At 36.9% G+C, this 13,142-nt stretch overlaps 1 protein-coding gene across 1 annotated transcript; it reads right to left on the bottom strand.

Moving 5' to 3' along the window:
• Positions 1–4,022: 4,022 nt before the first annotated feature.
• Positions 4,023–5,360, bottom strand: LOC114309976 (uncharacterized). Its single transcript, XM_082872191.1, has 3 exons — positions 5,274–5,360; positions 4,779–5,114; positions 4,023–4,520 (listed from the first exon to the last, which is right to left on the bottom strand). Exons 1-3 carry the CDS (start codon positions 5,358–5,360, stop codon positions 4,023–4,025), a joined length of 921 nt encoding a protein of 306 aa, XP_082728317.1.
• Between the last annotated feature and the right edge of the window lie 7,782 nt (positions 5,361–13,142).

The following is a 13,142-nucleotide window of genomic DNA, read 5'->3' as shown; positions in this document are numbered from 1 at the left end:
TTATTTTATTTTATTTTTTTGTGACTATTTTAGTTCCATAGCCTTATGCCAAACGAGTGCATAATCTAGATCATTTGTTCCTATTTTGTGTATTAGAAGTGCTCAATGGATATTCTGATATATCTAAATCGATTGAATCGAACCGACCTGCCGCATTTTGGACAGATATGTGATAACGAACAAACGGTTACAGAATAATTTTTTTCAATTCATCTAATTTTGAATGAATGATAGATTTAAAATTTCTTTACCCATGACCAAACCGTCAAACCGCAATCACACTTATTATTATCTGTCTATTTTTTTTTCATAGGATTGCCTTTGATCATATAGACAACCCTTTGGACCAATAAGACGCAAGGGGATAAAAAAGGGAACATGAAAAGGAGTAAGAATATATATAATGGACTCACTAACCGATTAATTAATGTGCGGTGTTAAAAATAAAAACATGTAATGAAGAGATTATTGGTACATGTTTGAGATGTTAATCTTATTAGATTTAACTTTTTGAGTCCTTTAGCAAGTAGGAGGAATGCTTAGGAAAGGGAAAAAGTAATAAAAATAAAAATGATAGAGACATCAAATAAATTATTAAATATTCTATCATATATTTATAGGGATACTTACATGTAGGTCCTAATAAGTTTTAACGACAATTTATAAAAATCATGACAAAAAAGTCATTAATTGTCAATTTTTAGCGATGTATATAAAAAATTATCACAAAAAAATTATTTTTAGCAACAATTTTACTAAGACTTATTTTCAATGGGACTTGATGAGAATCTCAAATATTTGATTTATAAAAATCATGACAAAAAAATCACTAATTGTCAATTTTAACGATATATATAAAAAATTGTCACAGAAATTTTTTTTTTAACAATAATTTTACTAAGACTTATTTTTAATAGGATTTGATGAGAATCTCAAATATTTAATTTTAAATAAATTACCAAATATTTGATTTTAAAAATTATTGCAAGTCCCCCATCTATGTGAATATTTAAAATCAAATATTTGATAATTTACTTGAGTCGTAACGTTGCTTAGAAGAAAGGGGAGAAGGGATGCACGAGTCTTTTTTCACTTTTATTCTTATAAAATATATTAAAATGGTTCTTAAGGTATTGTATCTTTATTATTTATAATAGCGGTAATATTATAATCTTAGACATAAAAATTCAGAAATTCCTCAGAATATTATATCTATGACTTAAATTCATATTATATGTAAACTTCACATTATGTCAATTTAATTTCAACCACACAATACACTATCTAGAAAAATTTAAGTAGTTGTGCTTCGGATCAAAACATTTTTGTTATTGTAGTGCCTCAAGTACTCATTAAATTAATAAATCTCGAGCTATAAAATTAAATTAAACTTTTTATTATTTTTAAACAATTAATACACAATTTCAAAATATCATTGGAGGAGACACTCTAATTGATCCTTGATTCTTATGGAATCAAAGCAATGAAGATTCCGTCAAATTGGGAGTTGGCTATAGTGTGATTGATTAGCTTGCGACTTGTGATGAAAAGAAACTCCAATTCGGTGACCAGTGACTCATCCACCCAGTGGTCTCGTCCCACACGCAATAGCAAAAGAAACTCGTGAACCAAACCTAACCACCCCCCAACCCACCACTCCCTTCAAAATACTTTTATTTTTTAAATTTGTCTGAAAAAGTATTTTAAAAAAGAAAAAAATAATAATTTTTTTAGTGATTATTTTTTAATTATATCTATATATATTTGTTATTTTTCAAATTCATCTATCTAGTAAAAAAAAATTTCAAGTTTTTTTTTAAAATTTTAAATTTACCCCAAAAAAAAAAAAAACAAGTAAAGAAGCAACTGCTGAATGAATAGCTAAAAAATGTTATACATACTAGAGTATGCCCGTGCCTGAAGGCACGGTGAAAATATTGTTAGAATCAAAATGTAATTGAATATAAAATTATTGGGTTAAAATGTAATTTATTTAATTTGTTGGGAAAAAAATTTGAGGTGAAAATATAAATAGATGATCCGTATATAAAAAAGAGTTTGTCAAATTCAAAATTTTGTTTGGTTGTATATATTAAAAATTAAAAATAATTTTTACAAATTTAAAATTCAAAATTTACTTAGTTTTAGAGTTTTCAAAAATAATTTTTAAAATTTTAATTTGTATTTTACTATTTTTAGTGAAATTTTTAATATTTTAATAAATATTTTTTACTTTTCAGATCCACTCAATTTAAATATTTTGCATTATAAAATTTAGAGAGATGGAGAAATTAAAAATAGTGATGACACAATCATTACCTTGGCCAATAAAAGGTAAAAATAATGATGACACAAATGCAAATAGAGATCATATCACTAAATATTTACTATTGTAGTATTTTTGTTTATGTAACCCACTTGTAATTTGTAATAAAAAATAAGTATTTTATTATCCTGGCCAATAATAGTACCCAAATAAATTTTTATATCCACATTTTTTTAGATAGTGAGTTTTGGTTGAAGTAAAGAAGAAAGATCTCATAGCTATAGTTTTGCATCAATTTTAATGTAATGATTAAAATCTATCAATTTTTATGGTTTGGTGGTCAGTTTATTGTGCAGAAAATTAAATAAATGAAAAATAAATAAATTATATGCTACTTGGTGAATAAATCAATTTAAACATAAATTTTCCAAATTTATAGGTAAACAAAATAGTGAAAAGTAAACACATAAATGCTACGTAAAATTCAAGCACAACAAAAGTATAAGATTTTAAACAAACAACAAAATGTAAGTCCCACAACACAGAAATATCTATATAAAAATCAGACGAAATACACCAGCCAATGCTCTGCAATAGAAAAAAATAAACAACAAATTAAACATGCCAGCCAATGCTCTGCAATACAAAAAAAAATGCCAAATAACAAATTGAGCATACTAGCCAGTGCTCTACAATACAAAAAAAATGTCAAATAACAAATTAAGCACACCAGCCAATGTTCTGTAATATAAAGAAAATGCAACACCCTTTCTAATAAAAAGATATATGGAGGCAAAAATTCAAATTCAACCAAATAAAAATATAATTAGTTTTCTTTAACCTAATTCAAGAGCATATTAGGAAGAAAAAAAAAAAAAATACATCACCTAGTGTGTTACATTTACAAAAACAAACTCATAGCATAAGTCAATAATTCAAATGAATATTATTATCTAACATAAATCTAAACTTAGTTATAAATTTCACATAGATAAAAGGCTTTACAAAACTATTGTAAGTAATAAATTTCACATCGATCGGAAACTTTACAAAATATGGATCGTAGCTAGCATATGTACACTTTTCACAAAAATAAATATGAGATTCAAACTTGTTCTTTCTTAGAAATCCTAGGAGCGCCTCATCACTTTCCAAAAAGTCCTTGTATCAACTTGTATGTATCCCCAGTAAGGACCATGTACGACAATCTACTAATTTATAAAAACAAAAAAGGTTAGTATATTAGTAAAAGAAATTTATATATATATCAAAACACTTTCAAATTGAAATTACCTTGTTACATCCCCATCGAAGCAATCTAGTTGTATTTATCTTTTTGAGCTCCATATATTTTTTAACCCAATCCTACAAAAGTCGACACATTTAGTAAAATATTTTTAAAATAACAATTTGTAATCAATAGAAACAAATTTATCAATAAATAAATTGTACCTTTTGACAAAAGTAGTTTGATCCATAAGTAACACTATAACAAAATTTAAGGATAAACAATGTTTTGTAGTAGAATCTGGCTCATCATCGGGAAGGATGACACTTACATGATCAAAAAATGTGCATCTAGATAGGGCCACATACAATTTCCCATGACTAAACACTAGTGTGCGCAAATCAACTCCAACAAATTTCACAGATTGTTCTTGAGATTTATTAATGGTCAGGGCATATGCCAATCGAACTGAAAATTGACGTCTTGTCATTCGGAAAGGCATTTCTGAAGAAGACGGTGTCAAGGATATCATTGGTATGAATACCAAATTGCCACATTTTTTTCAGTTAAAATTTGAACTTCAATTATGCGAGTATTGCATCTAGCAACCATCAATCTTGTGCCATTGCACAGTCCATCTTTTGGTGCAATATTTTTTAACAACATTATAGGACAACCCACTTTCAACTCTACCTTAAAAGTCGGTAGCCCAGGAGGATCTAATGAATTTAAATATTCATTAGGATATCTATTTATTATAGTACGATCAATTTCATCATCTTCAGACATCTTGTCTGCTGCCAAATAAGTATGTGTGTTACCCGGAAAAATATTCAATGCTGCAGTATTAATAGCACTGACATTATCATTCCGTGCAGAAAGAATTGTACGTTCAGTTAAAAATGTTGCAGTCGATGTCATTGCCACATCCAGTTGCGGATAAACTACTGCGATTATGTCTTTTAGATCTTGGCATTTGTGTATTGTTGATGGAAGTTTAACAATTTCCTGAGGATTAGTCACAATCTATTTATAAAAATAAATAAATAAAATAGTAAGTAAAATCAATTAAAGTACATAAACGTAAATGTAATTTCGTCAATTTAAAAGAACCATATAATAGAGAAAAAGTTTAAAGAAATATTAGCTCCATCAAGAATTTTGTAAAATTAGCATTTTCAAGATTTGCATGATTCAAGCGCATGTTCAAATTTAAAGACATAACATGTATATCCTTCCATAGAAAAGAGTGTCTTAATGATGCATTCATAATTTCTCACGGACTCCTTTGGTTATAACTGGTAAGATTTGTCGAAAATCTCCACCAAGAACAACAGTGATACCCCCAAATGGCTTTTCACTATCACAAGTGTCCCGAAGTGTACGATCAACTGCCTCAACACAATGTCTATGCTGCATAGGAATTTCATCCCAGATTATAAGTTTTGTTTCTCTAAACAATTCTGCTTGTAATAATTGCTTGCTAAATCCACAAATTGAATTTTCCAATACATCCAACAGAATGGAAAATGTCGAATGAGCAATACGACCTCCTACCAATAACAATGATGCAATTCCAGATGAAGCCACAGTAATAACAATATGGCCAAGGCTACGACACTTCAATGCAATCGCATTGTACAAAAACGTTTTCCCTATTCCGGCACCTCCATTCAAAAAGAAAATAGTTTCTTTATTTTCAAAGAGTGAGGAAGTGATTGCATTATAAGCTGTTCATTGATCATTGTTGAGGCGATCAATAATAATTTATACATCTACCTGTTGTGCCTCATTCTGCAGTTGTTGATGTTCGAATATCAACCTGTTACCAACTACTACACTCAAAGTTGTAGAAGGTTGTGGCATTTGCGGAAAGTCAATTAAATTTTTTCCTGATTCTTGGAGCATTTGATTTAAAAGATATAGACCATAGTCTTCAATTTGAGCCTCAGTAGGTTCAGAAATGGCAAACAATGTTCGAATCTTATGTGCAAGATCATCACATATATGCATTAAAAATTGATTCCACAAAGCATATGGTTGCAGTGGAGAGCACTGAGTAAGAATAAAAGTAAATAATCTCCTTAATTGATAACCAGTTTTCATAACTGCAGCCTCTTTAAGGCATTGTATCAATTCTTTATCATCTTCTAAAAATCCTCTTACAACACATGCTGATTTAAACGTATCATGCAAAATATTGTTGACTGTGCGTAAGCATTGAAACGATTTTGGTCATTTGACAATAGTTAATAGCAAACGCAAATAAAATCGCTCACCACAATTAGGGTTAACAAAGTACATTCTACCGATTGCATAGCCCTGCTGCCTTGGTTTCCATCTATTTTTTGAATTAAGCCAAATAAACTGTTATGGAAATTCTTGGTAAGTGAATGGACATTCATCTTCCATATAAGTGCAACATGCAAAAAAACCAGTAAGAGTTGACATTTGTTGGCCAGCTCTTGAAACAATTGCTTCTAATGATTCATCAGGATTAAAAAGAACACGGTGCATTCTAGGTAAATGAAGTGCTAAGCATACAACTGTTGGTATCTCTGCATGCAATGGATAACCAAATATTCGCCAAATAGCTTTTGGAGTTCCAATATACCTCGCATCGAGATATTGTTGGATCTCATTTATCAATCCCAACACCAACGTTATACGATCATAACCCTTGTAAATGTACTAGTGTATATACTTGACACATCTCATTCTGGCACAAACTTCCACATTTATGTGACAGTTGAAACGTTTAGAAAGATATGCATTGTATGGTACGATGTCTCTGTTATCAACTTTTTTCCCCCTCACAATATGAGCTTGCCTATTATTGCGACGACGATAGATAGGATATCCATCTGGATCCATAGTAGTTGTTTCTACGAACGCTCGAGGGTATCTTTTAGTGCATTTACCATTTTCCATACATGGTGCTTGTGGATTTCGAGCACCACATGGTCCATGTACCATACAACACTTGATAGTTTCAAAAAGCATAGGGTTCATCTTTTGGATTTGGAAATTCTATACAAACCAATTTGTCTACTTGAGCACATGTTTGAATTTTGTCTGGACCCTTAAGAAATAGAATTGCATGCATATGAGGAAGGCCTCGCTTTTGGAATTCAATTGTAAAAACATGCGCAACTTTATTACCAAACACTCGGTTTGTTTCTATCTCCTTCATCAAACACTTTCTCTTTAACTCAAAAGCACAGGCAATTAAATCAGGACGATCAATAGGCTTTTGGTGCGGTAATAATGCCGGAGTAATTTCTGGCCAATTAGGATTTGCAGTCATGGTGAGAAAAATGTATGGATGTTGGTTGTATCGTGTGATAGCCATTGAGTCTTGAAAGATTTCAAACATGTGTCTAGGACCTCCAGGAAATGAAGATGGCAAAACAAACCTTTGACCAATTTGGTTGGGTTGAAGGTCATTTAGATCAATATCTGTCAAATCTTGGTAAAGTTCAGCACGGATTTTTCCTTGATTGAGCTTGTAGTAAGTCAACCTATTTTGTTCAGTTGCGGCCCAAGTATCAACCAAAAACTCTTGGAACAATTTTCCAGCTCTCAAAATTGTTGGAAAATTGTTGAATACTCTGTGGGTCGTTCAAACAAACGATAACTATAAAAATCCATTTGAGTAAGCCGATCAGTTAAAGACCGATCACGTTGAACATTATAGCGACCCCGGTCTTTTCCCATTTGCTTATTGTGTCCGGACTTAGGTTCCGCAGCTCCTGCCATTGTATTATGATTGTTACCGTCCTTTATTTTCCTATTTCTGAGTTGGGGGATGCAATGGGCAGGTTTGTAGCAGGTTGGTTGGGCTTGGGAGCAAAGGGTTGCTGCCCAGAATTTTGACCCTTCGCTCGAGCGAGCAGTTATTCGCTCGAGCGAACTCTTTGTTTTGGTCCGTCGCTCGAGCCAGGGTTTCTTCGATCGAGCGAGGATTGTATTTTGTAGTAAGACCTGAGAGCAGAGGTTTTTGGCTCGAGCGAGCTTTTCTTCGCTCGAGCGAGTTAGTTCGTTCTTCGCTCGAGCGGGAGTTCCTTCGCTCGAGCGTGTGTCTGGTTTCGGACCTGAGAGTTTGAGTTCTTCGCTCGAGCGAGACTTCTTTAGCTCGAGCGAGCTTTTGGGTTGTTGGCTCGAGCAAGGCCTCTTTGGCTCGAGCGTATATTTTCTGTGTCTGGTCGCTCGAGCGACCAAGTCTTCGCTCGAGCGAGCCTGTCAGGTTTAAATAGGCAGCAGCGTGTTTCAGATCAGTTTTTCATCCACTTTCATATTCCAAAACCCTAAGTACGAGTTCTCTCTCCCTCTACACACCTTTTCTCTTAGGATTGATTTACTTAGAGTGAGTTTCTACCTTAGATCCTTTATTAAAAAGATAGAGTGGGTCGAGGGCTTCCATTTAATCTGAGTTGTGGGTAGTTTGGAGCATTTTGGAGTTTGGGTTTTCATCTCCATCTTCTCTTTTGGGGCTATTTCTTCGAGGTAGGGATTTCTTACTCCATTCTATAAGTTTTGTTCTAAGTTTTGGTATTTTGATATGTTGGGGACACTTTGGTAATTTTGGGAAAAACCCTAGTGGCATTAATAAGTTAATTTGTATAATTAATTAAAGAAAATTGGGGAAATATGGTTAAATTCATGGAATTGAGGAATTCATTGATTAAGGGGTGTAGTTGGATAATTTAAATCACTCACCCATTGAATTGTTGATATATTTATTTTCAGTCTAGAAATAACTGTTTTGGGCTATCGGTGGAGGATAGCTGTGATTGTTGTAGACACTGCATGAGGATTAGGGATAACTGAAACTAATCATTGATTGAATCATCAATTTTGACTGTTGAATTAATACAGACATTATGTGTATTGATTGTGTGTTACATATGTTATGTGTTTACATACATTGTTTTGTGTGGGAGGAGATAGGGGATGTACTCCACGGTTTAGGGGAAGATAGGGGATGAACCTCTAAACCGGATTTTGTTTGGGAGGAGATAGGGGATGGACTCCATTAGCATCACTTTTATGTGTGCTTATTTATATAGAAGTGTTTTTATTGATACAACACTAAAATGTGTATCAATCTGGAAGTATGAAGTGTCTTGATTTGAGCTTGAGTCTCATTTGTTTGTTGACATTAGAAGAATGTGAATATGATATATATAATTAACTGCTGTAAGTTTGGCCAGGTTCTGAGCCATATTGATAAAGTTGGAAAGTAAAACGTGTCTTAGACAATAGTGTCATGAGACTGTAAAATGAAGTAATTGATTATCTTGGTTAACCATCTGTTGAATGCTATTGCTTTATTCATTGCTTATATGTGGTTTAGTATATTTCTACTGGGCTGTGGCTCACCCTTTATGGGAACATCATTTTCAGGTTCAGGTGATAAGCTACCTCCAAGGACTTAGCTTGGAAGGACTTGGATTTTGAAGACTATTTCTAGTTATTTGTTTTTCATTGTTAGTACATGTAAACACTCAAGCCTAGGGCTTTATTTATATTTGAGTTAAAACTCATACTTTTGTGTCCAAGTGTTGGCTTGGAAAGATGTAAGCCGTTAGGGCATTTAATTTGATGTTACATGTAATGCTTTTGTTTAGTAAGACTCTGATGAATATTATAATGAATTACTGAAGTGTTTTCTTTAAATAATGCATGTCATTGATATATATAATGGGTTAATTTTTAGGGCGTTACAACTTGGTATCAGAGCGTACCGAGTTTGAATACTTTGGGTACGTGGGAAGTGATTAGTATCACATTGGGTTCGGCTCGTTTGATAGAGACTAAGTCTAAAGTTATATGCTTGTGTGATAACATGTTTATGTGATTATGTGGGTATGAAATGTAGTTTCTAGGATGTTGATTGGACCCTTGAGTTTCTAGTAGTCTTGTTGGAAAGGCACTTGATCACTGCTGCTTCCAACCGGAACTATAGTAACGCATTGGGACTATCTTTATCCGGGAATGAAATTCGTAGGTGCTTCTGTGATTATGTGCTTATGTGGAATGAATTATTGTTGTCCAATGCATTAAGACGCGAAAGTTTAGCTTCGGCACATTTATGAATGTGCTAACGTCTTTATTTCCTTTATTAGGATGTCAGGACGAGGACGAGGACGCGGTAGGCGTGGTAGGCCGAGTAGGCAGGAGGTGCCTGTGCCAGAGGAGATTCCAGCAGTTCAGGAGGGAGTTGGCCAGGCCAATGTGGCCGAGCCAGTAGGCCAGCAGGCTATGGGCGTTCTAGCCCGAGAGATAGCAGGGGCATTCAGGGAGTCAGTAGGCATTCTCAGAGCTGAGAATCAAGCTCAGGATGTTGTTGCAGATGCAGGACCTTCCTTTCTGAAGAGGGAGTTCTTCCGGTCTAATCCGGAGGAATTTGTGGGTGATCCTAAAGAGCCGCTTAAGGCAGATGAATGGCTCGAACAGACAACGAAGACGTTTGAGATGCTTGGCAACGAAGACGTTTGAGATGCTTGGCATCGAAGACGAGGGGTTGAAAGTGACCTTGGCATCTTTCCAGTTGAAGGGGGATGCGGGTCAGTGGTGGAAGTTTACTAAGGGTCGTATAGGAGGTACATGGGAGGCTTTTGTGAATGTTTTCCAGGAGAAATTCTTATCTCCAGCAGTCAAGGAAAAGCTGCGAGACCAGTTTTGTCAGCTTAAGCAGTCGAGTTCTTCAGTGGCCGAGTTTGAGGCTGCATTTACTAGCTTGTCCAAGTTTGCACCTGAGTTGGTGGCGTCTGAGGAACGCCGTTGTATTGAGTTTGAGAAGAAGTTGAGGCGTGGCCTTAAGCTGAGAGTTGGGGGAACTATGATTCGGGATTATGGGCGTATGGTTGATGCTGCAGCCCATATGGAGATCATGATGCAGGAGGAGGAGGAAAGACAGAAGGGCTCCAAGATGAGTCAGGATAGTCAGAGTGATGGTAGGAGACAGAAGGGTTTTTATCCTCAGCAGTCTCAAGGTAGCTTTTCTAGATCGACTTTTCCTGTGCCGAGTGCTAGTTCGGGGAAAGGCAGTCAGGGAGACATTACCTGTTTCAAGTGTGGCCAGCTGGGCCACAAGTCTCCAGTTTGTCCTCAGAGGGGAGGAGTGCAGAGAGCAGCATCATCTTCGACTCGATCTCAGAGCCAGAGTCAGGGTAGAGGCCAGCCACTCTCGTGTTATCAGTGTGGTCAGCCAGGGCATATGAAGAGGTATTGCCCGCAGTTGGGTGGCACATCTGGTGCATCTGGTTTGAGGCAGATTCAGGGTCAGCAGCCAGCGCAGTCACGCCAGGCTTCGAGGGCCAATCAGGGGGCTTCATCGTCCCAGTCGGTGCAGCAATCTTATGCTCCTAGGGGTGAGCAGGTTGATCAGAGGTCGTCTAGGCGCGTGTATGCTGTTACCGCGCAGGATCTTGTGCCAGCACCATCAGTTGTGAGAGGTACCTTCTTGTTCTGCAACTCGGTTGCTAATGTTTTGATTGATACGGGTGCATCCCATTCCTTTGTGTCTGCTGCATTTGCATCTGTTTTGGAGTTGGAGTTAGCATAGTTAGCATCTCCTATTTGTGTAGTGTCACCTCTTGGGGGTGAATTGATTTTGAAACAAGGTGTTAGGGGTTGTGATATAGAGGTTGATTACCATAGAATTCCATTTTCCTTTGTAGTTATGCCTATGAGAGGTTTCGATGTTATTTTGGGTATGGACTGGTTATCGTCATACCGGGCAGTTATTGATTGCTACCGCCAGAGGGTCACTTGTTGTACCGTGAGCGGAGAGTATTTTCATTTTCTAGGGGACCGGGTTGGTAATGTGTTGCCACCGGGGTATGTTCCGCAAGGACGGAGTGAACTTAGTGGTCTACTTGCTAACCTTTCGATTAGTGAGGATGATGAGACTCAGATTGTGTTGCCAAGGGTGGTTTGTGAGTACTCGGACGTCTTTCCCGAGGATCTTGTTGGTTTGCCACCGCATCGGGAGATTGAGTTCTCTATTGACCTAGTGCCCGGCACGGCGCCGATTTCTATGTCACCTTATCGTTTTGTCCCAGCCGAGTTAGTTGAGTTGAAGATTCAGCTCCAGGAGTTACTAGACAAGGGTTTTATTCGTCCTAGTGTTTCGCCGTGGGGAGCACCGGCCTTCTTTGTTAAAAAGAAAAGTGGTGCTTTGAGACTTTGTATAGATTACCGAAAGTTGAATCGGGCCACGGTTAAGAATAAGTACCCTATGCCTCGTATAGATGATCTGTTCGATCAGTTGAAGGGTTCCCGTTGTTTCTCAAAGATAGACTTGAGATCGGGTTATCATCAGTTAAGAGTCAGGGAGGAGGATATTCCGAAAACGGCATTCCGTACGCGGTATGGCCACTATGAGTTTCTGGTGATGCCATTCGGGCTCACCAATGCACCGGCAGTTTTTATGGATTTGATGAACCGGATATTTCGGGAATTTTTAGATCGTTTTGTAGTCGTTTTCGTGGACGACATCCTTATCTATTCACCTTATGAAGAGAAGCACAAGGAACACTTGAGAGTGGTGCTTGAATTACTTAGAGTCCATAACCTTTATGCTAAGTTTGGGAAGTGTGAGTTCTAGCTAGAAGAGGTCAAGTTCTTAGGTCATGTAGTTTCTGGGGAAGGAGTATCTGTTGATACATCCAAGACTGAGGCAGTGCAAGATTGGGCACAGCCTAAGAGTGTGTTTGAGATCCGCAGTTTCCTGGGGTTAGCTGGGTATTATCGTCGGTTTGTAAAAGATTTCTCCAGACTAGCTTCGCCTTTGACTAGATTGACTCGAAAGGGAGTCAAATTTGTATGGAGTGAGACTTGTGAAAAGTCGTTTCAAGAGTTGAAAGTTAGACTGACCACCGCTCCAGTATTGATTATTCCAGAGAGAGGGTTGGGTTATGCAGTCTATTGTGACGCCTCACGAAAGGGTCTGGGTTGTGTATTAATGCAAGAAGGCAAAGTAGTTGCCTATGGCTCACGTCAGTTGAAAATTCACGAGCAGAATTACCCTACGCATGATCTAGAGTTAGCAGCTGTGATTTTTGCCTTGAAGATTTGGAGGCATTATCTTTACGGTGAAACATTCGAGGTCTTCTCGGATCATAAGAGTCTGAAATATTTGTTTACACAGAAAGACTTGAACTTGAGGCAGAGGAGGTGGATGGAGTTCATAGAGGATTATGACTTTGAGTTGCATTATCATCCGGGAAAGGCCAATGTGGTGGCCGATGCCCTTAGCAGAAAACCTGTTGGTGACATAGCTAGTATAGCCATCCGAGAATGGGAGATGTTGGGTACACTTGGGGAGTTTAACTTACTTCTGGGCGAGTCCGTTGAGGTTGCGGCCTTGTTTTCTGTTGTTGCACAGCCTACACTTGTGACTCGAGTGTTAGAGGCTCAGAGGAGTGACCCTGAGGTAGAATCTCTTCGTGAGAAGATTTCTGGTGGGAAGGTTGAGAAGGGTTTGACGGTGTATTCCGACCTGAGTGTGAGATACCGAGACCGTCTGTTTATGCCAGAGTCTTGCCGAGAGGAGGTACTCCGAGAGTTCCATCATTCACGCCTTGCGGTGCATCCGGGAGGCACTAAGATGTATCGGGATTTGGGTCGCTAGTTCTGGTG

The sequence above is a fragment of the Camellia sinensis genome, chromosome 5, assembly GCF_055761805.1.
Source record: "Camellia sinensis isolate YWXY chromosome 5, ASM5576180v1, whole genome shotgun sequence".
Taxonomy (NCBI): Eukaryota; Viridiplantae; Streptophyta; class Magnoliopsida; order Ericales; family Theaceae; genus Camellia; species Camellia sinensis.
The sequence above is the reverse complement of the archived record's forward strand: the minus strand, read 5'-3'. Positions and strand labels throughout refer to the sequence as shown.

Coding starts and splice junctions, on each gene's coding strand:
- LOC114309976 (XM_082872191.1), bottom strand. CDS start 5,360: ATGCCACAACCTTCTACAACTTTGAGTGTAGTAGTTGGTAACAGGTTG. Junction 5,115..5,273: donor TGCAGAATGAGGCACAACAG/GTAGATGTATAA, acceptor ATTGCATTGAAG/TGTCGTAGCCTTGGCCATAT. Junction 4,521..4,778: donor TACCAGTTATAACCAAAGGA/GTCCGTGAGAAA, acceptor TTTTATAAATAG/ATTGTGACTAATCCTCAGGA.